At 41.9% G+C, this 26,232-nt stretch overlaps 1 protein-coding gene across 1 annotated transcript; it reads right to left on the bottom strand.

Annotated features, from left to right (window-relative positions):
* Nucleotides 1-753: 753 nt before the first annotated feature.
* LOC141111737 (phospholipase A2-like) lies at nucleotides 754-21,221 on the bottom strand. Its single transcript, XM_073603877.1, has 6 exons — nucleotides 21,067-21,221; nucleotides 17,260-17,279; nucleotides 13,981-14,123; nucleotides 9,666-9,874; nucleotides 7,294-7,421; nucleotides 754-1,585 (listed from the first exon to the last, which is right to left on the bottom strand). Exons 1-6 carry the CDS (start codon nucleotides 21,219-21,221, stop codon nucleotides 1,443-1,445), a joined length of 798 nt encoding a protein of 265 aa, XP_073459978.1. The 3' UTR covers nucleotides 754-1,442.
* Nucleotides 21,222-26,232: the final 5,011 nt, after the last annotated feature.

Here is a 26,232-nt window from a genome sequence, read left to right as displayed (position 1 = left end):
CAGTTTTTTCTTTATTTAATATAAAATTGAAAAAACCCAGTGTCTATTAAAGCAGAGGTCCGTCCGCCCCTTTAAAAATTAAAAGTCAGCAGCTACACATACTGTAGCTGCTGACTTGTAACATTAGGGCACTTACCAGTCCTGGAGTCCAGCGATGTCGGCAGTGCAGCTTATGTTTTCATCAGCTGTCGGGTGCTGCCGCCACCATTGCCAGTAAGGGATTCACGGCCGGGCTCCTACTGTGCATGCACGAAGTGCGCTGCGCTCTCTCACGGGCCCGGTAGAAGGGGAGAGAGGAGGAGGGGGATCGAGCTGTGATGTACTTTGCCATGACCCGATCTCCCGGAAGTAGGGACAGGGTACCTGTCAAAGAGAGGTATCTGCTCCCCCCCGAAAGGTGCCAGATGTGGTATCGGAGGGGGGGGAGGAATCAGATAAGCGGAAGTTCCACTTTTGGGTGCTGGAAAATGGCCTGGTAATGAAGATATATATATATATATATATATATATATATATATATATATATATACAGACCATACCCAAATGGTTAAAAAAACTCAACCTTACCCTCAGGGTCTGTAGCCTAAATATCGTAAGTCTACCTGGTTTCAATTACATTAACCCTCCTTTCCTGTTTAACATTTCTTTTTTTTGGTTAAGATCAGACTCATGGAGCACTCTGCTGCTGTCTCAACCAGGCTACATGCTTCATATTAATAGCACTAACTTTATTTTATCCTGTTATCCAGAGAGGAAGCATAACCACATTACTGAGAATTGTCACCCGTGTTTGATCCAGCCAATGCGCAACCAAATCTTAGAACTCAAGTCTGAGTGAGATTTTTCTTTTATAGAAATTATTAGTTATCTATTATGTACACAGTGAAGGAGCACATTTTCAAGAGATATGGGGATATTTAGCTTTCCCAGAATCCAGAATGCTAAGTGACATCACCTTCATCTAAAGTGGAGGTTGAGGGTTGAAATGTATTTTTTTTTAATTTTCTTTCTTTTTTTGGTAAAGTTTCTACAATTTTTTAGACTGTCTACAGTGGAAGGCTACTCTATAGGGCTTTGTTGTTGTGAACTGCAAGTTCTGCTTTAACCATTCATTTTCTGCATATTTATTCTTCATGGTCTGTGCAACTAGGGGTGTGATGGAGAAGTGCCCTTGCTTACTGCTAAATAGCGTCCTTCTTTCTCATTTCACAAACTTGGGAGGTATGAATATGTACTATTAATATAATTGATAAAATTATGACATAATAAGTCTTTCTGCTTAAGAATTTGATATTTTCTATTTATTGGTAGAGATAAGTGTAAGGTTGGTTGCTTGATGGCAGAAGAGATATACTGACACTGCAGTACATTGTAATTTGAAGAAATATGTGGTTCCAAACATAACATATGCCGTGTAATGAATGCAATAAATAAACATTTGACTACTCGATGCCTTGCTCCGATTGCTCGCAGTGTTCTTTCTTGTTCAGGTTTTTGTAGTCCTCGTTATAAGTTACTTTGGAGAAACAGAGGGCAGCTTTTCTGTCACACTCACAGATGTGCATCTCACATGGATTGTTTTCATCTGCATGGGAGGAAAAACACACAGTAAATCCAGATTTACTTCTTCATCTGTATTATAGTAAGGTGGCTCCCAGCTGAAGGATTGCTAACCATGTGTAGCCTTGCACTAGATTTGAGGTTGCTTTCAACAGGCTTATAGCAATTGCCCAATGCCCATACAGTGGCCTTTCTCAACAATTTACTGTAGAGGAACTTGAAATAAATTTCAGGTCTTCAGGAATAAATTATTGAGGGTCAGATGTCAGAAAAAAATGTCCCTTACATTGGTGGTCAGAATACCACCCTTGCAGACAGATAAAAGGATCATTGGTGTCATGCCTCCTACTCTGCCAAGTGGCATTGATCCCAGAACTATGCAGGTACCATCAAAGGGAGGTCAATCAACCACAGCACACGGAACCCCTAGCAACCTCTAGAGGAACCATGGTTTAGAATAGCTGCTATGCAGTATGCCTCACTAGCAAACAATTGTTAACCTCTAACAGGCATAGGCACTTGTCTACTTTATGAATAAAAAAAGTATACATTTTCCTATGAGTGCTTTTATGTATGTCTTATGTATCTGGGTGCCCGCCGGTTAGGAGAGCACTCAGGTCACTCTCACACTGCTGTGCTGTGGACTCTGCTACAGCAGGCTGTGTGTTCCAGCTTTTTTTTTGCCCCTTTCCCCGCCACTGAGTTACCAGGTGGCTAAGTGAGGAATCATCCGCCTGTCCTTTCTGCCTCCTCTTCCTTCACCTCACCTGAAGATGATGTCTCCCGCAATGAACACTAGGACTTGTAGGCCTTAAGGAGCACAGTATAGTGCAAGTGAATGGGGCAGTGACCTACAGGAGATGGCAAAGTTTTGAAAACTGATGAGGGGGAGCAGGAGTTTCCCTTTTGGGGAGGAAGCAGGGTCTTTGCCAAGGGGAAGTGAAGCAGTGCAGACTTGCTGTTGCCCCAACAGAGAAATAACCACAGAGGGCTGGTGTACTGGGACCAGAGCTGTGTTCTATGTGTACAGAGGCTGAGGACAGAGTTTCTGAGAGCCTCTTGCTGCTGCGGACTGTGGACTGCAAACCCGCTGCCTGAATCCGTCTGTGCCTACACTAGAGAAACTGAGTCTGTGAGGATCAGAGTACTGGGGACAAGCCACCGGGAATCAGGACCCTGTGGACTGCAGATTGCCAAGCGTCCAGGATAAGGTTCTCAGTGTACCAGGACTGGTAAACAGATTCAGCTGTTCTCACTGTTAGTGATCCAATACAACAGGAGACATGCCTAGCAGTCCAAAAGTAATTCACTGTATGCAGTCCTAAAGAAACGGTTATAAATGCACCAACGTACAGACATGCCCCAATGTGCAAGCTTAAAATTTGTAAATTAGAAGCCAAATATGATACTAACCCTGTCCTTGGGTACCCTGCCCAGGAAAGCCTACATGTACGTATGTCCAGGGGTATATACAGTGCCTTGAAAAAGTTTTCATACCCCTTGAAATATTCCACATTTTGTCATATTACAACCAAAAAGGTAAATGTATATTATTAGAATTTTATGTGATAGACCAACACAAATGGCACATAATTGTGAAGTGGAAAGAAAATGATAAATGGCTTTCCAAAATTTTTACAAATATCTGAAAAGTGTGGATTTGCATTACTTTTATACCTCTAACTAAAATCTAGTGGAACCAATTGCCTGTGTGTAATTTAATCTCAGTATAAATACAGCTGTTCTGTGAAGCCCTCAGAGGTTTGTTAGAGAATCTTAGTGAACAAACAGCATCATGAAGGCCAAGGAACACACCAGACAGGTCAGGAATAAAGTTGTGGAGAAGTTTAAAGCAGGGTTAGGTTATAAAAAAAAATATCCCAAGCTTTGAACATCTCATGGAACACTGTTCAATCCATCATCTGTAAATGGAAAGAGTATGGCACAACTGCAAACCTACCAAGACATGGCCATCCACCTAAACTGACAGGCTGGCAAGGAGAGCATTAATCAGAGAAGCAGCCAAGAGGCCCATGGTAACTCTGGAGGAGCTGCAGAGATCCACAACTCAGGTGTGAGAATCTGTCCACAGGACACCTATTAGTCATGCATGCCACAAATCTGGCCTTTATGGAAGAATGGCAAGAAGAAAGCCATTGTTGAAAGAAAATCATAAGAAGCCCTGTATGCAGTTTGCGAGAAACCGTGTGGGGGACACAGAAAACCTGTGGAAGAAGGTGCTCTGGTCAGATGAGACCAAAATTGAACTTTTTGGCCTAAAAGCAAAACGCTATGTGTGGCGGAAAACTAATGCCGCGTACACACAGTCAGATTTTCTGATGGGAAATGTTCAATGGGAGCTGGTTGTCGGAAATTCCGACCGTGTGTAGGCTCCATCGGACATTTTCCGTCGAAATTTCCAACAAACAAAATTTGAGATCTGGATCTCAAATTTTCCGACAACAAAATCCGTTGTCGTAAATTCCGATCATGTGTACACAATTCTGATGCACAAAATTCCACGATTGCTCGGAATCAAGCAGAAGAGCCGCACTGTCTATTGAACTTCATTTTTCTTGGCTCGTCGTACGTGTTGTACGTCACCGCGTTCTTGGAATTTCTGACAAGATTTGTGTGACCGTGTGTATGCAAGACAAGTTTGAGCCAACCTCCGTTGGAAAAAAAACATGGATTTTGTTGTCAGAATGTGCGATCGTGTGTACGCGGAATTACACCGCACATCACCCTGAACACACCATCCCCACTGTGAAACATGGTGGTGGCAACATCATGTTGTGGGGCTGCTTTTCTTCAGCAGGGACAGGGAAGCTGGTCAGAGTTGATGGGAAGATGGATGGAGCTAAATACAGGCCAATCTTTGTCAGACTCTTTTTCAGAGTCTGCAAAAGACTTGAGATTGGGGCAAAGGTTCACCTTCCAGCAGGACAACGACCCTAAACATACAGCCAGAGCTGCAATGGAATGGTTTAGATCAAGGCATATTCATGTGTTAGAATGGCCCAGTCAAAGTTCAGACCTAAATCCAATTGAGAATCTATGGCAAGAATTGAAAATTACTGTTGCTCTCCATCCAATCTGACAGAGCGTGAGCTATTTTGCAAAGACGAATGAGCAAACTGTCACTCTCTAGATGTGCAAAGCTGGTAGAGACATCCCCAAAAAGACTTGCAGCTGTAATTGCAGCAAAGGTGGTTCTACAAAGTATTGACACGGGGGGGCTGAATACAAATGCACGCCACACTTTTCACATATTTATTTGTAAAAAAAGTTGAAAACCATCATTTCCTTCCACTTCACAATTATGTGCCACTTTGTGTTGGTCTATCACATAAATCCCAATAAAATACATTTACGTTTTTGGTTGTAACATGACAAAATATGGAATATTTCAATGGGTATGAATACTTTTTCAAGGCACCATATTTGATAGCTTTAGAAAAATACCAGTTGATCTTGACAGAAGTCTTGAGAGCTGATAACGTTCTATCAGTGGCGGAACTACAACCATAGCGAGCCACTCGCAGCCAAGAGGGGCCCGTAGGGAGGATGAGGAATGCATACTGCGGGGGGGCGGGACATGTGAAGTCATCAAAGGCGCCGGACCAAGAGGTGGGGCTATGTGACAGTGAGCCCCGGGAACACAGGAAATTCAAATGAAAGCTCTTACAGCTGAGCTCTCTGCTCGTACGGACAGCTCACCTCTTCCTCTCCTCACTTCCCCTGGCTGGGGGACCGTGCAGGCGGTGCTCACCCCCCCACTCTTAGGCAGCCCCACGCTCACAAACAGCCATTTGAGGGCTGCAGTATGCATTCCTCATCCTCCCCGGTAGTTCTGCCACTGGCTCGCCTCTTCCTCTGCACAGGTGAGGCTGCATTGTGCAAGGGTCACGCTACATTGGGCACAGGTGAGGCTGAATTTGGCACAGGTGGGCACAGGTGAGGCTGCATTGGGCACAGGTGAGGCAGTATTGGGCACAGGTGAGGCTGCATTGGGCACAGGTGAGGCTGTATTGGACACGGGTCAAGCTGCATTGGGCACAGGTGAGGCTGCATTGGGAACAGGTGAGGCAATATTGTTCACAGGTGAGGCAGTATTGGGCACGTGAGGCAGTATTGGGCACAGGTGAAGCTGCATTGGGCACAGGTGAGGCTGAATTGGGCACGGGCAGGCCACGCTGCATTGGGAACAGGTGAGGCTGCATTGGGCACAGGTCAGGCTGCATTGGGCACAGGTCAGGCTGCATTGGGCACTGGACACGCTGCATTGGGCACAGGCAGGTCACGCTGTATTGGGCTCAGGCAGGTCATGCTGCATTGGGCACAGGTCATGCTGCTTTGGGCACAGGTGAGGCTGCATTGTGCACAGGTGGGCAAGGTGAGGCAGTATTGGGCACAGGTGAGGCTGTATTGGGCACGGGCAGGCCACGCTGCATTGGGCACTGGACATGCTGCATTGGGCACAGGTGAGGCTGCATTGGGCACTGGACACGCTGCATTGGGCACAGGTGAGGCTGTATTGGGCACAGGCAGGCCACGCTGCATTGGGAACACACAGGCCACATTGGGCACTGGTCACGCTGCATTGGGCACTGGACATGCTGCATTGGGCACTGGCCACGCTGCATTGGGCACAGGTGAGGCTGCATTGGGCACTGGACACGCTGCATTAGGCACAAGTGGACACAGGTGAGGCTGTATTGGGCACGGGCAGACCACGCTGCATTGGGAGCACACAGGCCACATTGGGCACTGGTCATGCTGCATTGGGCACAGGTGAGGGTGATTGAAGCACGAACACCAGGTGTTTGAAGTATCTTTATCTGTTGATTGTTAAACTTTCTGGAATTCATATATTGCTATTGTGGTGTACGATCTGGGGCTGTTGTCCTTTCTTTCTTTCCTTCTTTCTTTCCTTCCTTCCTTCCTCCATCCCTCATTCATATCAGACTCGAACCACACCCCCTTTGAGCCACGCCCACTATTTAATTTAAGCCCCGCCATTTTTTTGTGGGGGGGGCCCATACAACATTTTGCTATGGGGCCCTGTGATTTCTAGTTACGCCCCTGCGTCCTATGTCCTCTGACTGTTATCAATTGCCCTGCTCTCTTGTATCTCTGAGCACTACCTAACCATGTCCCGCCACAGAGATGGCGTTTTGTAGCTCTATCCTGTTTCTGTTGATCTGATACAATACAATGAATGAGTGATGTCATAGTAGGACTGTTTCAAGGCTTAAAGCTGAACTCTGGAGAATTTTAAAAACTCCCCTTGCAATGTAGGGGAGCCCTAAGTTCAGCTCATTTTTGTCTAGGGGAATATTAAAAAGTTTTACTTACCTTATCCCTCACTCCCCTTTTCTTCTGATGCTTTGGGTAGTGGCAGGCCCACTACGTCCTCACTTACAATGCAGGACTAGTCCTGCATTGTGCATGTCTGATGACATCAGAGTTCTACTGACAGATGAAGCTAAGAATAAAAACGGCTCTGGGGCAGGTTACCCAGACAGAAGGAGCCTGTGGGAGTGAAGGGTGAGCTAAGTAAAACTTCTCTGTATTATTCTTCTAGACATAAATGAGCATTTAACTCTTGTAGTTTGGGGGGAGCCCCACTGCAAGGTTAGTTTTTTCATTTCCCAAGTTCTGGCGACAGGGTCTCCTTAAAGTATGTTTTTCATTGTGTGAAGAAGAGCAAAAAATAAGTGTAACGCTTACTTTTGCAGGTCACAACGTTATTTTCACAGCTGTATGAGTAGAACTCTGTGTAAGGGCTATCAAATATGGGGGTACAGTCTGCCATTGATTTGGACTCACTATAGCAGTTATCATGAATCTGGCAGCACCTGCACGCAAAAGGAGAGATGGTTATCAGATTTTCATAGGAACATACATCAAGCATTTTAAAATGACACTATAGTCTGGTTTAAGAGTTATAAAAGTCTATTTAACCACATCAGTCCCTGAAAGTTTTAAACACTTCCTGACCAGGCCATTTTTTGCGATACGGCACTGCGTCGCTTTAACTGACAATTTATGTCCTTTTTTTCCCACAATTAGAGCTTTATTTGATCACCTCTGCGTTTTTTAGTTTTTGCGCTATAAAGAAAAAAAAAAAAGACAATATACAGAAATAAGTATAAGTACAATAAGTGTACAATAAGTATTCTACATATTTTTGGTAAATAAATCCCAATAAGCATATATTGATTGGTTTGCGCAAAAGTTATAGCATCTACAAACAATGACATAGATTTAGGGACTTTTATTTTTATTTTTTTTTTACTGGTAATGGCAGCGATCTGCAATTTTTAGCGGGATTGCAACATTGCGGTGGACAAATCTGACCCTAAGTGACACTTTTTGGGGACCAGTGACACCAATACAATTATCAGTGATAAAAAATGCACTGATCCCTGTATAAATGACACTGGCAGGGAAGGGGTTAACACTAGGGGGCGATCAAGGGATTAAATGTGTTTCCTGGGAGGTGTTTCTAACTGTGGGGGGAGTGGATTCACTGGAGGAAAAGAAAAAAATCGTGATTCAGCTTAGCTGAAACACGATCTCTTACTCTTCTTCCCTGACACATCAGCGGTGTGCTTTGTTTACATCGGCACACCGCTGCTCCGTCTCTCCTGTGAACGATCGGTGGGTCGTGATTAGCTCCCACTGTGTCCAATCACAGCGGAAGCGGCTCGCGCGCGCCCCCTAAACTGCGTGCACAAAATCACATACAGGTACATGATTTTGCGTACCCGGGCCGCCCTGCCGCAGTAAATGTACGTGGGGCAGTCTGGAAGCGGTTAAGGATGCATTAATTGAAGACAAAAGACCTATTGTTCACAGTCGCCTCCAAATTACCAAATTCCTTCCTGTTAGCGGGTGGTTTTGTTTTCCACGGTCCTACTGTATGTAGGACTGTAGCCACCCTCTATTCTTCTTCTCCAAGTTGGACTGGGTACTATGGACTGTGTAGTGTGCACAGAGCAGTGTACATGACCACAAACAACATGCACTGCTCATTCCAAACAAACTGAAGTTAGTGGGCAAAAGAGAGTTTCAGGAGCTCAGGAAGGAAGTTACAAGGAGTCAGAAAAACTCAGTAAGAAAAAATTTAACTGCTTGCTGACCGCTCCATGTACATTTACTGCGGGGTGGCAGCTCCTGTGCACAGAATCACCTACAATTACATCATTCTGCACTTCTGTCAGCAGGAGCCAATCAGCGGGTCTGGTGTACCCGATGTCCGCTGGGACCCGCCGATTGTTCCTGACAGAGGCAGAACGCCCATCTGCCTATGAAAACAAGGCAGATTGCGGTTCTGTGACAAGGGAAGACAGAGATCCTGTGTTTCTGTCTAGGTCTGGTGCTAGAATTACTGCCCATGATCTGACACTTGCAGTGATACCTGTGTGGGACGATCGCTGTTTGCGTGTGTGCAGGACCGACACATGTGTTTGCGCACGGGGAGACGGGGACACGTACATTTTTTTTTTTAATTATTGACTGAATTTTTTTTTACACTATTTTATTTATTTATTTCATTTTTTAAATATTTCTGATCACTTCTATTCTTGTCTCAAGGAATGTAAACATCCTTGTGATGGCAATAGGCATGTAACAGGTATTCTTTATGGAGAGATGTGTTTTTGAATGCTTTAAATTTTTTTTAAACGTCGCTGTTGACATCTGGGTAAACTGGAAGTGATGTCAGGTCATTGCTTCTGGATTACTATAGTGGAGAGCCGATCAAAGCCGATCTTGTATCCGCCAGGTGAACGGTCGGGTCTCCCAGTGGGACAGGAGAGCCCAAGCAAGGAGGTGGAGGACGTCCCCTCCCACTGCTTGTAAAATCAGTCCAGCAGTTAGTTAGCCACTAGGATTGCTTTTACAAAAGAGGCAACTGCAGCTGCAGGCATCATCCCAGAATAAACACCGAAAAACCAGTGACAGATAGGTACGTCGCTGGTCCAGAAATAGTTAACGTCCCAAAAATGAAACTTGCACAGTATGAGGGTTTCAGGTAGATTTTCATGTTAGAAAAGTTAAATGTGCAAAAATAGCTAAGATACAATTAATAAACTTACCTATCTAGATCATCTACAGGAGTGCCGGAGCCCCCAAACCCACAATAGCAGCCATATCCGTTGTACTCATTCAGTGGCTTACTATTTGGTATTGTGCACTTGATAATTTTTCGAAACTGTAGTAGATTCCTGGACTGAGGTCTACCAGAGATGATTGTCACTGTGAAGAAGTAACAGAGATATGGGTGATACACATGACTTCCTGCAGTCTACAGGAAAGTTAGGTTGTAAATTAATTAATATTAGAAGGTCAGTCCAAACAAATGGTATTGGGGTGGCCTCATTTTTTTTAGCCTTTGAGTGGAAAGTAGTGTGCCGTGGAGAATCACAATGCACTTATGTCTGCAGTGTCCTTGTTCCCTGTAGCTAAGTTCTCCCACAAGTCGGGGTAATTTACTAAGTGATCTCAGTGTTGTTAGTGGATATGTTTTTTCCTGTTTTTATGGTGAATATACCAGAAGGTGCTAGATTCAATGTCAGGGGAGATATGCCACCAGAGTGCTTGATAGATAAAAAGAAAGTAAAAAATTGCCTTCAGCAAAGCACAGGTGCAACTTTGTATTAAAGCCCTGTATGGGTTTCCTGCCCCCTCCTTTATCTATTTTACCCCAAAACTAGTGCAATGCAGGCCCACTTTACACTGCCATGGCTCTCCGCTATGCCGCTATATTTGATTTCCCTCTACAGGCTCTGTGCACCAGTTCTCCATAGCTCTATAGAGAGATAGGGGACCCCAGGTGTATCCTGCTAGTACTTAAAGAAGATCTAAACCCTCCTATACTTTACAGCCAAGAAAGCTGCCATCTTTGATCTGCAGTTGCTATGGTGCTGCACATGTGATCAGTGATCACTGATGACACCATCCATTTGATAGCTTGACAGTTCGATTGGGAGCACAAGCAACTGTTAGTTATCATTTACACATGCCTTGCCATGCCTGGTTTGAGAAGCAGTTAAAATAACGAGTTTAGTTGCGCTTTAAGTATTTATTGCAAAACACAGTTGTGCCTTCATAAAACATGTCTCGCTTCCATCACAGATCTGAAGTTCCCCGGGGTCAGCTTTGCATTTACACCTGTTGATTTACAGCACAGAATATGCCTTCTGCATTAACATAGCTCTGCTGTGCTTTAAAACTGTTGCCATTCTGGGGAGGAGAGGAAGAAGTACATTTTTTTTTATTTGACACATTTCATCCTAATTGATCTGATTATACTTTCTTGTTCCCAAGCCATGATCTATAGGCATTTAACACACAGAGCGGGGGGGGAGGGGGGGGCACCATCTAAGTACAGCTTTAAGGCCCCTTGCACACGGCTATCATAATTTACTGATGTTTACTCAGGAACTTGTTTACAGAAAGTTCCTGATTAAAAAACTGGTCAACTAGCATCAACATTAGAAGAGTCTTTATAAATATGCAGATCCCAACAGATAATGTGGGCTATAGGGCCATATTGGCCTTGGATGCCGCCAAGGCCTTCGATAGCCTGGAATGGGACTATCTATGGAGGGTGTTAGAGAGATTTGGGTTTGGCCCCTCCTTTATCAGATGGGTGAAAATACTCTATAGAGAACCAAGAGCAAAAATAAAAATCAATAATGAATATTCAGAACTGTTTCAGTTGGAGAGAGGGACGAGACAGGGCTGCCCCCTGTCCCCCTTATTGTTTGCTCTCGCGATGGAACCACTAGCAATTATGACTAAATCAATGCTGGGCATACAGGGTTTCCAGAGGTGGACAGAAGAGGACAGGATAGCACTGTTCGCAGACGACGTTCTGTTTTCCTTGGAGATGTTGAAACTCGTTAAATACAGTGATACAAATGGTTGGAGAGTTTGGATGATTTTCTGGTCTGGTTATCAATTGGGAGAAGTCGGCCTTGTTACCGGTTGACCCACTTGGTAGCCAGATACCGTCTGGAACTCCCCACCTAAAAGTAGTTGCAAAACTGAAATACCTGGGTGTTTGGATCACGACTGATATAAACCAGTATGTTAATGATAACTTAGCCCCATTACTACTTAAACTAAAGCAAAAAGGAGATATCTGGAGCTGACTCCCTCTATCTGTAGCAGGACATTGCAATCTATTAAAGATGATATGGCTACCGCAGATATTATGTTTGTTTCACAACTCCCCGATATGGATAGGCCAAAAGTGGTTTAAAAGAATAGAATCCCTCTTTAGGGAACTAATTTGGAAGAAGGGCCAATCTAGGATCAGCTTGTAAACTATGCAATTACCCATTAAAGAAGGGGGTATGGCGGTCCCGCACCCGAGGTCATATTTCCTGGCATCTCAGCTGCAACATCTAGCGGGCTGTGGAGCCCTAGGAGGTGGGAACTCCAGTGGCAGGAAGATGATAATGGGGGCCCCACATAGTATACTAGTAGAAGTATTAGAGGCAGACTGATTTATCTACAGATGCCCGACGATAAAATTAGTCAGTAAAGTATGGCAGGTAACAAAGGCACGATTGGGGTATGGAGGGGTAACAGAATATGCCCCTCTATGGAACAATAGAAACTTGGTGGAAGTAAGGGGTATAGAGAGGCCCAGTGAATGGGAGAGACAAGGCATTAACAGACTAATACATCTTATGAAAACATTCACTAGGTTTAAAACGGGAATTTAACATAATTCATTTTATAAATATCTTCAAATTAGATACGCTATTCAAGCGCAGTTCAGGTCGCAGGTAATTGAATGGACCCAGATCCCACTCTCCTAAAAATAATTAAATCAGACACATCCAAAGGACTAATCTCCAAGCTATATACTAGATTGGAGGCTAGAACAATAAGTGGAGTAGGACCTTCCAAGAGCAGAGCGGGATGGGAGAGAGACGTGGGGGCAATGACTACGGAAGAATGGGATAGGATTTTGAAACGAGGAGCACTGGTCTCAATTTCCCCTTCACAGAAAGTATCTCATTTGTTCTAAAAAACCAAAGTCTACTATACCGCTAAAAAAATGTTCAAACTCGGGTGGAGACAAAACGATGAGTGCCCCAGGTGCAAGGCGACAGGGGATTTTATCCACATGCTATGGAAGTGCCCAAAGCTATTTAGATATTGGGTGGAGATAGTAGATAGGATAAATAAAATCTTTAAGACTACATTAGAGCTGGGGGCCAAGACATGCCTATTAGGTGGCATGGAGGAAGGCAGCGGCCCGACCGGCAACACCGAAGTAGTGCTGAGATGCTTTTTCCAGGCGAGAAAAATAATTGCACAGAAATGACAGGCACAGACCCCCCCCGACTTTGAAGAATTGGGTTGAGACCATCAACTCAATAGTTTGGAGTGAGAGAGTGGCATATATTAGGCAAGGTAACTACAGGAAGGTTGAGAGAATGTGGAGGCCTTGGCTGGATGAGATGGGGTGTCCCCTATAGAGGGAAGGTGGTGAGCGGATGAGAGTTTTTTTTCTTTTTACTCCCTACCGAACCTACCCCTCCTCCTTGGGGGACCCTAGATGTTCTTTGTTCCTGTACTGTTCTTTGCCCTTTAGAGTGTCTCTTCCTCTTTCCCTTCCTCCCTGCAAGGCTCTGCAATAATTAGAAGCATATGCACTACTAATGATTAGGTGGTGTTGGTGGGGGAGGGGGGTGCGGGCTGGGAGGGAGGGAGAGGGAAGGTAAAGTAATAATTGTTTTAAGTATTGTAAGATAACACATAATATTTCACAATGTTGTATCTTTTTTTGCTACTTGAAAAACAATAATATAATAAAAAAAAAAAAAAACAACTGTGCGTAAAGATCTGAGTAGTTTTGAGCAAAGGCGCATAAAGGTGTGTAAGTGTATAGATGTGTAAAATTCTTCTTCATTGCCAGCATTATAATATACTCATTTATACTCACGTAAACATGTTTATAGATACCGTAAGTAAGTATGCAAGTAAATGACTGCACTCAAATGCAAAATTTTCTATTTTTGTATTTATGGCTCTGTACTCATTGTTGTTTTACTGATACAACAGCTATGTGCATTGTTCTAAAGACAACAATGCAACTCATTTCAAATCAGTAAAAAAATGGCATTTTCTACTCCTGTGTGCAAGAGGCCTTAAACAGTTATTGTATGATAAAAACAAATTGGCAACTCAAAATTGGCAACTCACATGAAGTAAGTTTGTATAGGAATGTAGAGCATAAGAAATCAGGACATCCAGGGAACCCTGTAGCAGAAGCATCCAGTCCAGGGATTGCATGTCCTGGGGGCCTGGCTACACATTTCAAGGCTTTCCTGTTTTACTGGACTCGTGGTTATGCATCCTAGTAATTTTTCTCTATTATAAGGAGGTTACCCATACACTGCATGTGCCATGAAGACTTTTCTTTTTATACTCTATAGAAGCAATCACTGCATCTACGATGGCCAAAAGCCTGAAACATCTGTACTCCATAGATGCATAGCCATAGCCATAGCCATATGATCTCACATCTGAGTCTGTGGGAATGCAGACCAAATGTCAACTGATTCTCAAAACAAGGAAGTTATACCGCACAGAATTATGGGACATGAGGCTCAGTTCTGACTAGAGACATTGCAAACAGTTATGAAAACACTGCTGTTGCTCTATTCTTATACTGCAATCTCTAATGTACCACATATCCCATGTATTCCATAGAGGCATTAATACAGTATGACAAGATTTTTTTTTTAAAATGAGTATTCAGTAGGTAGGCCTCTTCTTATAGCGACTCTATGTTGGGTTTATAAACCCTCATTGCCTTAGTGGGTTTAAACTCAATAGTAAAGTTTAAAATGGTTATCCCAGAAGCAGAATAGACCTGTAATGTTTTGCTACAAAGTACTGTAAATTTGTAAGAAGTGCATTTGTATTTTCTTAAAGTGATTGTAAAGCCAGAAGGTTTTTTTTATCTTAATGCATTGTATGCATTAAGATAAATAGCCTTCTGTGTGCAGCAGCCCCCCTCAGCCCCCCTAATACTTACTGGTGCCCCATCTCTATCCAGCAATGTCCATGACTCTCCCTCCTGATTGGCTGAGACACAGCAGCGGCGCCATTGGCTCCCACTTCTGTTAATTAAAGTCAATTAGCCAATCAGGAGAGACAGGGGCAGGGCTCCGTGTCTGAATGGACACACAGAACTGCAGCTCAGCTCGGGTGCTTGCTTGCTATGGGGGCACTCCACAGGAGGGAGGGGGCAGGAGCAGCGAAGAGGGACCCAAGAAGAGGAGGATCCGGGCTTCCCTGTGCAAATCCACTGCACAGAGGAGGTAAGAATAACATGTTTGTTATTTAAAAAAAAAAACAAGACTTTAAAATCACTTTAAGTCTTTCTTAAATTATATGTTTGACGGTGCTTAAAGAAATGACTGCCAATATTTAGCATATAGAAAACAAACCAATACATAATCAATTATCAAAACCTCAGCTGCAGTCGGGTTGGGTACCACAATCTTGTCTCAACCCACTGGTTAAACAAGAAAAATTGTGCTTGTATATCTTGCCTAAGTATAGTATTTGGTAGCTTATTACCAACATTGGCACACCATCTATTTATCAAAGCTTTTACCCAAGATACACAACTTTCACAAAAATTTTCAATTAAATTGCGAGTGTTGGGTAAAAAGTTGTGTGAACCATGGGTAAAAACATTGATGAATAGACCCCTTAAATACATTCTGCCAAACTACTTTTGTATTCACAAATCAAAGATAAATTTGCACCAGTTAGATGCACATTATTGACAAAAATACAATACTTGAATGAGAAGGGTGGGAATCTAAAAAAAAACATATATACTAACCTCCATGCTGCAGCATCGGTGTGATGCTGCAGCTGTCCCTCACTGGTTCTAAGCCTGGGAACTGAGTGATCTCTTGATTGCTGATCACTCAGTTCTCATTCAGCTCTAAGTAAAGAGCGGTGATTGTCAGTCACCCCTCTCTGCTCTTCCAGCGCTCACTGGAGTGCCGGGCTGCGGAAGGGGCAGATGCAGCTGAATTTGGGTCTCAGGCATGTGGTGAGAGCCAGAGCAAGCTGCTAATCAGGCATCTGAGTGCATCCCAACAATATGGTCAGGATCCTTCCAGAGCCTGAAGCTGCTCAGTGATGTCAGCTGACAGCAGGCTTTAGCCCACTATTAGCTGACTTTGGATCACAGGAGAGCAAAAGTAACCCAGAAGAGAAGTATTGCCAGAAAGAAGTATTGCCAGAAAAGCTTTGGCCATACTTCTATTTTACTTCTATTTTACTTCTATTTTATTTATTGCATAGATCATTAGTATGCACTGTACGCATGCTTCATTTCATTTACCACTTTGGGGCTACTGGGTGCATCTTGCACACTAAACGTAGCTTAAAAAGGAGTAAATTAATTAAATCTGCACTACACCATATCTATAACTCAAAATGATAATAATAAATCGCTGTGTGAATGTGACCAAATATTACAAAATCAAAGTGACCGTTATTTCGAAAGAATCTCCTGTGTCGCTTGCTTTAACACTATCAGGTGTTTAACCTCACCCTCAACATTGAATACTTCTGCAATAAAGTGAAGCGCAACACATAATCAAACAAAAATACCATGTTCAAAATAAAAAGTCCTTATATTACTGTAAAAAATCTATAAAATCAGAAAAATGTACACAGTCCAACACCCAGTGCTCTGTGCCTCGTAGCAATTAGTATACAAATCTTTTTTATGACTAGTGTTAATCTACCACCAGAAGCAATGCCTGCTCATCAATCGCTCATCTAACACATCCGACTGATGTTTCACTCTCCCAGCATGGTTCTCCTCTATTACCTGTATTGCTCTGAGCAGGGCTTTTTTTCAGCTGGAACTTGGTGGAACTCAGTTCCACCACCTCTGGCTCAGGCCCTCTGTTCCCTGCTCACCACTATCACTTTTGTAAACACAGAAGTCTGGCTTGTCTTCCAACGGCTCCCACAGATCTGATCTCCTGAGTGGCTCCCACTGAGTGCAGGATGGGGACAAGGGAGATGCAGATGTTTGGGGTGCAGTGCGAATGCTGAAAATCCCCACTGGATGATCTCCCGACGTGTGAGAGAGGCAGAGACATCTACCGTGTGCAGGCAGGTACTAGAGCCAGCTGGGTGCTTCAGTTTAATACAGTAACAAAAGTAAGACATGTGGAAGATGGTGGAGCTTTTGGGGGGGGCATGGGGGCAGTGGAGGGGGGTTGCATGCAGAGGTCAGAGCTGAAGAGAGTTCCTGCACCTATTTTCTGAGAAAAAAAGCCCTGGCTCTGAGGGCCAAGTCCACCTCTTCTCACGCAATCCACTAAGTTTTTATAAGGGACAACAAGGCAACACCATAGTGCTCTCCATTTGCAATATATTTATTAATTAAAATCACTTCTGAAATCTTTATAAAACTTGCTCATATAAAAATCGCTCATCAGCCAGCTCACTCACTATCTATGCGATGGTGGCGGTGGCGTGATGCCATAGACTCGGCTCTTCCCTCCTAGGCACGTTGCACCCTATTTTAGGGCTTCTTCAGTAGGCGGGGAGCAGAGATATCCGAGCCCTTAAATAGCCCTTAAATAGCCTAAGTCCACTTGAATATTTATCCTCTCCTCTCACAGACCTTAATGAAGTCAGAACTAGAAAAACACATTAGGGACACCCAATCTAATTACAATACCAAACCTCCATTTGCCCAATATATTATTCTACACCTCAGGCTGCTACATTGCATTGTCTCTTACAATAATGTACATTATTATTCAAAATTTTAATTACCAATAATATATAAAACCTTAAATTAAAATTCAGACATGGAATACACTAAAATAAACCAAAATAAACCCCCATATATAAAATACCTATGCCTATATATCCTGTCCCCAATACATAGGACAGGTTCTCTTCTAGCAGCTTGTTTGGGAGTATAATGATAAAGGCATACACACTTAATTGTTACTATTAAAAGTGCTTTCGCGCTACTATGGATACGTGGGTATAAAGTGTAATTATAAATATAGAAAATGTGTGCAGCAAAATCTAAAGTGTAACACAAGACACTCAGCAAATGAACAATTTATAAAGTGATTTCGCGCAATTGGTGATCAATAATTATAAATATGAACTTCAGGTGAGTATTAATAGTAGTCTAGTGTCCTTAAAACAGTGATAACTGCAATAAGATAAAATAAAATTGCTAAATGTGGACAATAAATTAGATTATATTTTTACCATGTGTTGACTCACAGTGCTTCTGGTGTTTTTTTTTATATATAATACAAATGCCCTGGTATGGGTGAACTTGGGTACATAAACCTGGTAAAGTTGTAACAAATTAGTGCACTTCAAATTATGTACATAGTATCAATAAAGAAGTCCAGTATTTCTTGCATAGAATGGAGAATAATATAATTCAGTTGTGTGGGTGATATTTTCTTGGTTCTATTGTAGCTCCTTTATTAGTCTGGTCTCCCAGAACTCTTACCTCTAGGTGGGTTATAACACGCAGTCACCACTAGGGGGATCTCCCGACTTCCCTGGACAAAGGACGTGTCTCCTCTGGCTGCTGTACCACAGCAATGTTTCCTCTCAGACCTCTATGTGGGTTATACCACGCAGTAACCACTAGGGGGATCTCCCGACTTCTCTATACGAAAGACGTGTCTTTTCTGGATGGTATATCACATCTTTGTTTCCTCTCAGACTGCAGTGGCTCAGCGTCCAATCACTAGGCTCAGGGCGGTACCTCAGTGCGGGGGGAAACAAAGGGGAGAAGGGGGAGGAAGAAGAAGGACCTCCAATAGTGTAGTATATCAGGTTAAAAGATATGTTTAAATATATTGGCATAAACTCTTACACAAAGTAAGTTAAAATTGCACAGGGAACAAATTAGGCGTTGTTCCTCGCCTTCTCATGTCACTTCCGGTCACGGCTCTATCCGGCCAATCCCTACGCGTTACGTTGCTTCTCACAACTTCGACTGGGGAACCGGATTGTCTATTGTGTCTAGCCTTTTTTACTAATGAACTACTAACAACTAATGAAATACGGCGATCTCAAAATGTTGTCGGTCTCATAGATACCTTGCGGACATTAAACCAACCAAAAATGGCCGACTTTTAACTTCCTATTGAGAAGAACCATCACCGCAATACATCTCTATAGTAAATCACAACAAAATGGCCGCGATGTTTACACATCGCGGGCTTCTAAAAAATGGCGGCACTACTACTTCCGGAATTTAGTAATAAAGGCTAGACACAATAGACAATCCGGTACCCAGTCGAAGTTGTGAGAAGCAACGTAACGCGTAGGGATTGGCCGGATAGAGCCGTGACCGGAAGTGACGTGAGAAGGCGAGGAACAACGCCTAATTTGTTCCCTGTGCAATTTTAACTTACTTTGTGTAAGAGTTTATGCCAATATATTTAATAAACATATCTTTTAACCTGATATACTACACTATTGGAGGTCCTTCTTCTTCCTCCCCCTTCTGCCCTTTGTTTCCCCCCCCGCACTGAGGTACCGCCCTGAGCTGTGTGATTGGACGCTGAGCCGCTGCAGTCTGAGAGGAAACATAGATGTGATATACCATCCAGAAAAGACACGTCTTTCATATAGAGAAGTCAGGAGATCCCCCTAGTGGTGACTGCATGGTATAACCCACATAGAGGTCTGAGAGGAAACATTGCTGTGGTACAGCATCCAGAGGAGACACGTCTTTCGTCCAGGGAAGTCAGGAGATCCCCCTAGTGGTGACTGCGTGTTATAACCCACCTAGAGGTAAGAGTTCTGGGAGACCAGACTAATAAAGGAGCTACAGTAGAACCAAGAAAATATCACCCACACAACTGAATTATATTATTCTCCATTCTATGCAAGAAATACTGGACTTCTTTATTGATACTATGTACATACTCATTTGTTACAACTTATTTTTTATTTTATCTTATTGCAGTTATCACTGTTTTAAGGACACTAGACTACTATTAATACTCACCTGAAGTTCATATTTATAATTATTGATCACCAATTGCGCGAAATCACTTTATAAATTGTTCACTTAATTGTTACTGACAAAACAGTTGAGATCAAAATCCACATTTAAGTCGCGGGGAACCATGACCTTAGTCTCATGGATCCAAAATGATTCCCTTTGGCTCAGATGTCTAACAAAATTACCCCCTCTCCAGTGACTTTTTACTTTTTCCACCCCCCAGAAACGTAAACCCTTACGATTCTTATTATGTAACTCTTTAAAATGCCTGGACACATTATGATCCTTAATCCCTAGTTTAATATTAGTAAAATGTTACCTTATTCTAACTGAATAGGGTCTAGAAGTCCTTCCTATATATTGAAGGGAACATGGACACTCCAGCATGTAAACTGCGCCTTTAGAGGAGCAAGGAGCAAGAGCAGCAAGAAATTAGAAAATAATATATTCTAAACCTGTAGCTGTACATTTTTTAATTGTATTCCTCTCTATCCCTGGAGTATTACATGCAAAGCAATTCCCACATGGGAAAAACCAAATCATCTCTGGGAATAGCTTCCCATGCTGTTTTTTGGGTGGGTTAAAAAAATTTATAAATAGTGTGAGAAAGAATATTTTAAATAAGAAGGAAGCTGAATATTTATGTCCAACCTCATGCAGAACGCCAATAATATATGTTTTACCAAAGATTCATTAAGATGCGGTGAGACCATCTGGTTTACCAATGGTAGATAGTAATAGTAGGGAAGACTTAATTTCTTGCTCCTGTGTTTTTCATTAAGCGGGGGATTAATAAATATTGCAAATGGAGAGCATTATGGTGTTGCCTTTTTGTCCCCTATAAATGCTTGGTGGATTTCGGGAGAAAAGGTGGACCTGGCCCTCAGAGCGATACTGGGGATAGAGGAGAACCATGCTGGGAGAGTGTAACATCAGTCGGATGTGTTAGATGAGCGATTGATGAGCAGGCATTGCTTCTGGTGGTGGATGAACACTAGTCACAAAGAAGATTTTTATACTAATTGCTACTAGCTCAGAAAGGAACTTCAGCCTTTTTTAAGGAGGAATCAAAAGTCAACAACCACAAATACTGTTGCTGACTTAAAAATCGGGTACTTCACAGCATACCAATTGCTTTTCTGTTTTCCTGTTATGACCAGTTTGTTGGGTTCCATGTCTCTTGTTTGAAGGCCTTGGGGGTGTGGAGGGGGTGGATGGGGGCTTGGGATAACTCTGCCACTTGCAGGTAGCTTTTTATGGGGCTGTTTGATTTTCTTTTGTATGTTTTATTTTTTCATTTTTTTAATGTGGTGTATAGAATATATTGAATATACAATGTGTATATATGTGAATATTCAATAAAAGAAGATTCAATTTTAACTCTAGTGTCTGCAGTCCAGATTTGTCTTCGCACAGCCAGTTCTTCTCACCACTGCAGGGCTTCCAGCACCACCGTCTTGGATTCAGGAGCCAGCTGTAACTTCTTGAGGAACCACAGCTGGCTCATGCACGAGATAATGCAGAACTGTTGGACTAATTCTGCAGCCTCCTGGGAAGTGTGACATCTCTCAGGTGGCGGGGGCATGTGCAGGCTCAAGCAGAAGTAATTTATGACTAGGAAAAAATTGAGGAAGCGGGCAAGATACCTGTCTAAAAAGGTATCTGCTCCCCCTATAAAAAAAACTCAAATGTTAGGGGCAGTGGGGAAGGGTAATGGCGGCACTTTCACTTTTGGGGTGAAAGTCCACTTTAAATACTCTCTTTTCCTTATGACTGAAATTCAAAAATTCTATACATTTGTGAATTAAAGAGGTATTAAACCCTAAACCAAAACTGTAATAGAATGGCAGCTTGCCAATCATTATATGTGGTGACTGCATTCGTTTTCTTTTTTAGGCTTCCTTCCCTCTGTTTTTACCTAGTTATCTGACCAGTAGCACACCTCCTGTATTTGAGCTCCTACACTCTGGATGGCGGAGCAACAGAGACACTTTCGGAGAGCAGCATTATCAGTCGGGGGAGGGAAGTGTTATGTGGACTTGCAGATTTAAATACACTAACAAATTGCAGCCAAAGTCCAGCTAATACTAAAGCAATTACAACAAACAGTATGTTTTACATAATCAAATAAAATCTGATCAATGTAAGCACCCCTGTCAGAGTTAAATGGTTTGTCTCAACACCCTTAACTGCTATTTCTGCAGGACAACTTCAACAGACTTTCTAGCAGGATCAGCAGGTGAAAATGAAAGAACGAAAGCCTAAAAAATAAAACTATAGCAGCCATCACATTTAAAAATTAGTAAGCTACAATACAATAAATGTTTTTTTTTTGGATTTAATACTTCTTTACGTTCTCTTCTCTTTAGTTCTCTTACTTTCTCTTCTCTTTAAACAATTTAAAATAAATACCATTTGACATTTAGCCAACTTTGCATTCTAGCCACTGGTAATACCCATAAATGATTTGTTTTTCAAATATGTTTTTGATTTTAAATGATATGTGTTTAGTCTGATCTTCTTTCATCGGTCTTACCTGCTAGAAGCAGAGTCAGGAGTACACAGCGTTTCATTTTGGCATATTGAGGAGTATACAATGGGAACTGTCCATCTTATACCAATAAGTGTCCTTGGCACCGAGCTGTGGAATAATGTGTCCCCGTGTCCTCAGATATGGGTTTATTAGCTTATACCTGGCACAAACAGCTATGCAGATTACTGTAAAGACACCGGGAAACCCTTTTTTTCTTGGCATTGCTCTCACCAGTGTATTTGAAAAACAGGGAACAGTGATAAGCTGCAGATTTTGATGAAGGATGTTTATAAGGAGTCCATACATGGCCCAATGTGTGCTAGCAATGTAACCAAGAGGATCGGTGGTGATAATGAAGCCAATACACTAATGTTAAAATGATTGCTGAGATGTATAAACAAAGTAATATAATGGTTAAATATGTCATATTTCCTGGAGAAAGCTCTGCTCCAGGTGTATGTCAGTACTGCTCACATGATCAAATGCCTAGCCATTGGAAGTGGACCTTCAATCATTTTTTCTTCTTTCCATCTATTAAATCCTCTGTCCTTGTTGTTTTAACTTTGGATAGTAAAACATTTTTTTTTCTGCCAGTAAATACCTTATACAGCCCATTTCCTGTTTTTATCTGGTAATAAGCCTAGGCTTATGACATCATGCACAGCTCTCTCTCTCACTCTTGTGAGAGTTTGCCAGGAAGGGAGTTTGGGTGAGTCATAAGAGGGCCAATGAGAGCTGCAGAGCTGGAGGTGTGTGTATGTGTAAATCCAGAAGGTGAACAGGCAGCAGCTTCAGCTGCCCACATTTAAAATGGTTGCAGCCAGACTCAGTGGAGAGAGATTTCTGCGGCATATTTGGCAAGTACAGAATCACAGTATATATAAAATAATATGCAAAGTGATTGGAGGGAAGCTTCAGAATGGCAAAGATGTTTTTATTACAAATTATGCGAGCAGACTGCAGTCCCTTTTTAAGAAGGGTAAGCTGTTGAAACAAACCAAGCATCAGATATATTTTTAAATGCATGTAAATGCATGCTTGGTAAGTAATATGTGTATATTTAAAACTTCCAGATATTTATTACATCTCACAGAGATCACAGTATTCACCCTGATAATCCCTATGCTTTCTTAAAAAAGGACGGCTCTATCATTATGTAGGTATCATCTATATCTTGGACTGATACGCTGACTTAGGTCCCATTCACGATTTCTAACTTGAAGCTCCAAAACACTGGAGACTAAAAAAATCAATTATTCCCTATAGAGATGCTTCATATCTCCACTACAAATCGCCTGAAGCCAAACGCATAAAGCTCAAGAAAGTTCTGGAGATTTTTTTTTTTTCTCGAATCGGGCATATTGGTGCATTTTTTAAGCGTTTTTTGCTGCATGAAAATGCCTGATTTGCGCATTTTTAAGTGTTTTATTGCGTGTTTTTGAGCATTTTTCTGTTCAAATGCAATATTTAAAATAATAATAATAATTACTAAAAAACACATACATAATAAATAAATAAATAATAATCATAAATAAATAAATAATATATAAATAAAAAGTAAATAGTCATAAAAATATAAATAAAATATGCCAAACCTCTAACGCTAATATTAACCCCTAACCATTCTATTAACCCCTAACCCATAATATTAACCCCAATCCTAACACTAATTTTAACCCCTAATCCTAACCCTAATAGTAACCCCTAACTCTAACCCCTAACCTAACAAAATAAATAAATTAATAATAATTAAGTAATATAAAAAATAAATAAATAATTTACCCATACCAATAAACCAAATGGATTATTTTTGGAGAATAAAGACATAATTTAATGGCACTTTAAAAGTACATTTACACTTTTACACTTTTTTACAACAAGCTTTAAACTATCCCCAAGAGCCCCAGAAGTCATTGACTATAAAGCTGAGAACTTTCCAATTACAGCCACATGTGGATCACAAGGCTCTGACTGTGATTAGATCTATTCCTGTATTCTTAGAACCATGGAACACTGGTTGTTTTGTAAAAGTCATCGTTCAGTTTGATAATTAAACTGTATAAAAACAGATTACATTGAATACAGAAAAAGTGTACTTATGGCCTTGTCTATACTTGTGTTTGGGAGGGGCGGTAAAAATGCATATGCCCTTTAATTGCTCCCCTTATGCTGCAAAGGCAGCAGAGGGGGGAGTATAAATGCTATGGCTGTGATACCTTGCATTGCAGTAAAGCAAAAATTATCCAAGCTTTTGTGTCCAGCAGACAGTGCTGCCAACTGAACATGGCCCATTTAATTGCAACTGCAATGCATGTAGTTGCGGCACACTCATGCAGGGTCTAAGGGCTTAAAACAGGCAATGAGGAAGCTCCTCATGGCTTGCCAAATGCTATTTTAGGATCATTCTTTAGAGAGCAATGCTAGTATAAACTAGCACTTAAAGGAAAAAAAACAACAATTAGGTAACAACCCCCCGAATGCTGGTCATTGGGTCTAATGCCCTGTACACACGGTCGGATTTTCCGACTGAAAAAGTGCGATCTGATTGTGTTGTCGGAAATTCCGATCGTGTATGGGCTCCATCAGACTTTTTCCGTCGGAATTTCCGACACACAAAGCTTTAGAGCAGGCTATAAAATTTTCCGACAACAAAATCCGATCGGTTAAATTCCGATCGTGTGTACACAAATCCGACGCACAAAGTGCCACGCATGCTCAGAATAAATTAAGAGACAAAGGTATTGGCTATTGCCCCGTTTATAGTCCTGGCGTACGTGTTTTACGTCACCGCGTTCAGAACGATCGGATATTCCGACAACTTTGAGCCACCGTGTGTATGCAAGACAAGTTTGAGCCAACATCCGTCGGAAAAAATCCATGGATTTTGTTGTCGGAATGTCCGATCAATGTCCGATCGTGTGTACAGGGCTTTATACTTATCTTCAGTCTGGATCTAGCAAGTTTCACAGTGAAACCTCACTTTGAGCAGCACAGCCGTTCCTTAGAAAATGGGTAGTGAGCAGCGCTTAGAGCACGAGGGGAACTTTATTAAAAACAAATATATAAAGTACCCTTATCTTTTAACCCTTCACGCCGACCGTATGCTGGACTGGGATGTTTTCTGCAGGGCCGCATATTTGCGCATCTGACATGGCGTGCTCCCAGCACAGAGACTGGGGTCTCACTGAGAGCCCTGGGCCCCGCTCTAACAATCGGAACCCGGAACGTCCGATTACAGGTCACCTGATTGCTGTGATAGCCTCTGCATGGCTATCACAGTGATCAGTCAAGGCTCCCCCTGTTTTATGTCCCTGTGAATGGATGAGACAGGTACATTGTATCTTTCTCTGTCCTTGCAGAGATAGAAAAAAAAGTGTGTGTAGAAAAAAAAATAATAATAATAATAATTAATAAAATAAGAAAAAAAATACCTAGGTCAAGGGTTGATCTAGGCCAGCCCCAGGGTTAGGTCAAGTTCAGGGTCAGTATTTTTTGGACAGGATTTCATTTTTAAATTAGTATCAGTGTCAATGTGTTTTAGGTAGGATAAAAAAAGCAAAATGTGCACTATTGTTTCTGGGCTGTACAAACAACAACTAACAACTAACATACACATATGTGGTATCGCTGCGATCATCAGGAGAAGGATCATTTATTTTGGGTTGTTCTTTGGTGGTAGGTTATGGTAATACCAAGAAATATACAGTTAAATTTAAAAAAAAAATGTTTTCTTTACTATTTTTGGCCAGTTTTCCTTAGATAATAATAAAAAATCAAAAAAATCCGGAGATATCTATTACCAATTTACCACCAAATGAAAGTCTGAAAAAGTCCTGATAAAAACAAGGTATAATCCACCTGGATGCACAAAGTAGTTGTGATGATATGTACAGTTTTACTAACAAATGTCAAAGTTGCAAAATTGGGCTTGGGCATTAAGATTTGTTTTATCCTTGGGCGCAAAGGGGTTAAAGTGACATTAAAGGTTCATTTAAAAAAGAAGGTTTTTTATCTTAATGCATGGAATGCATGAAGGTCAAAAACCTTGAGCCTTTAAAACCAA

The sequence above is a fragment of the Aquarana catesbeiana genome, linkage group LG11 (assembly GCF_042186555.1).
Source record: "Aquarana catesbeiana isolate 2022-GZ linkage group LG11, ASM4218655v1, whole genome shotgun sequence".
NCBI lineage: Eukaryota > Metazoa > Chordata > Amphibia > Anura > Ranidae > Aquarana > Aquarana catesbeiana.
Note: the sequence above shows the minus strand (reverse complement) of the source record. Positions and strands in the feature narration are given on the sequence as shown.

Bases quoted from the DNA above. Each gene is read 5' to 3' on its own strand.
- LOC141111737 (XM_073603877.1), bottom strand. From the start codon at position 21,221: ATGCCCCCGCCACCTGAGAGATGTCACACTTCCCAGGAGGCTGCAGAA. The intron at 7,422-9,665 runs GTAAGTTTATTA...TTTTGCGTGCAG, and splicing joins CCTGTAGATGATCTAGATAG to GTGCTGCCAGATTCATGATA. The intron at 1,586-7,293 runs GTAAGCGTTACA...CCTCCCATGCAG, and splicing joins TAACGTTGTGACCTGCAAAA to ATGAAAACAATCCATGTGAG.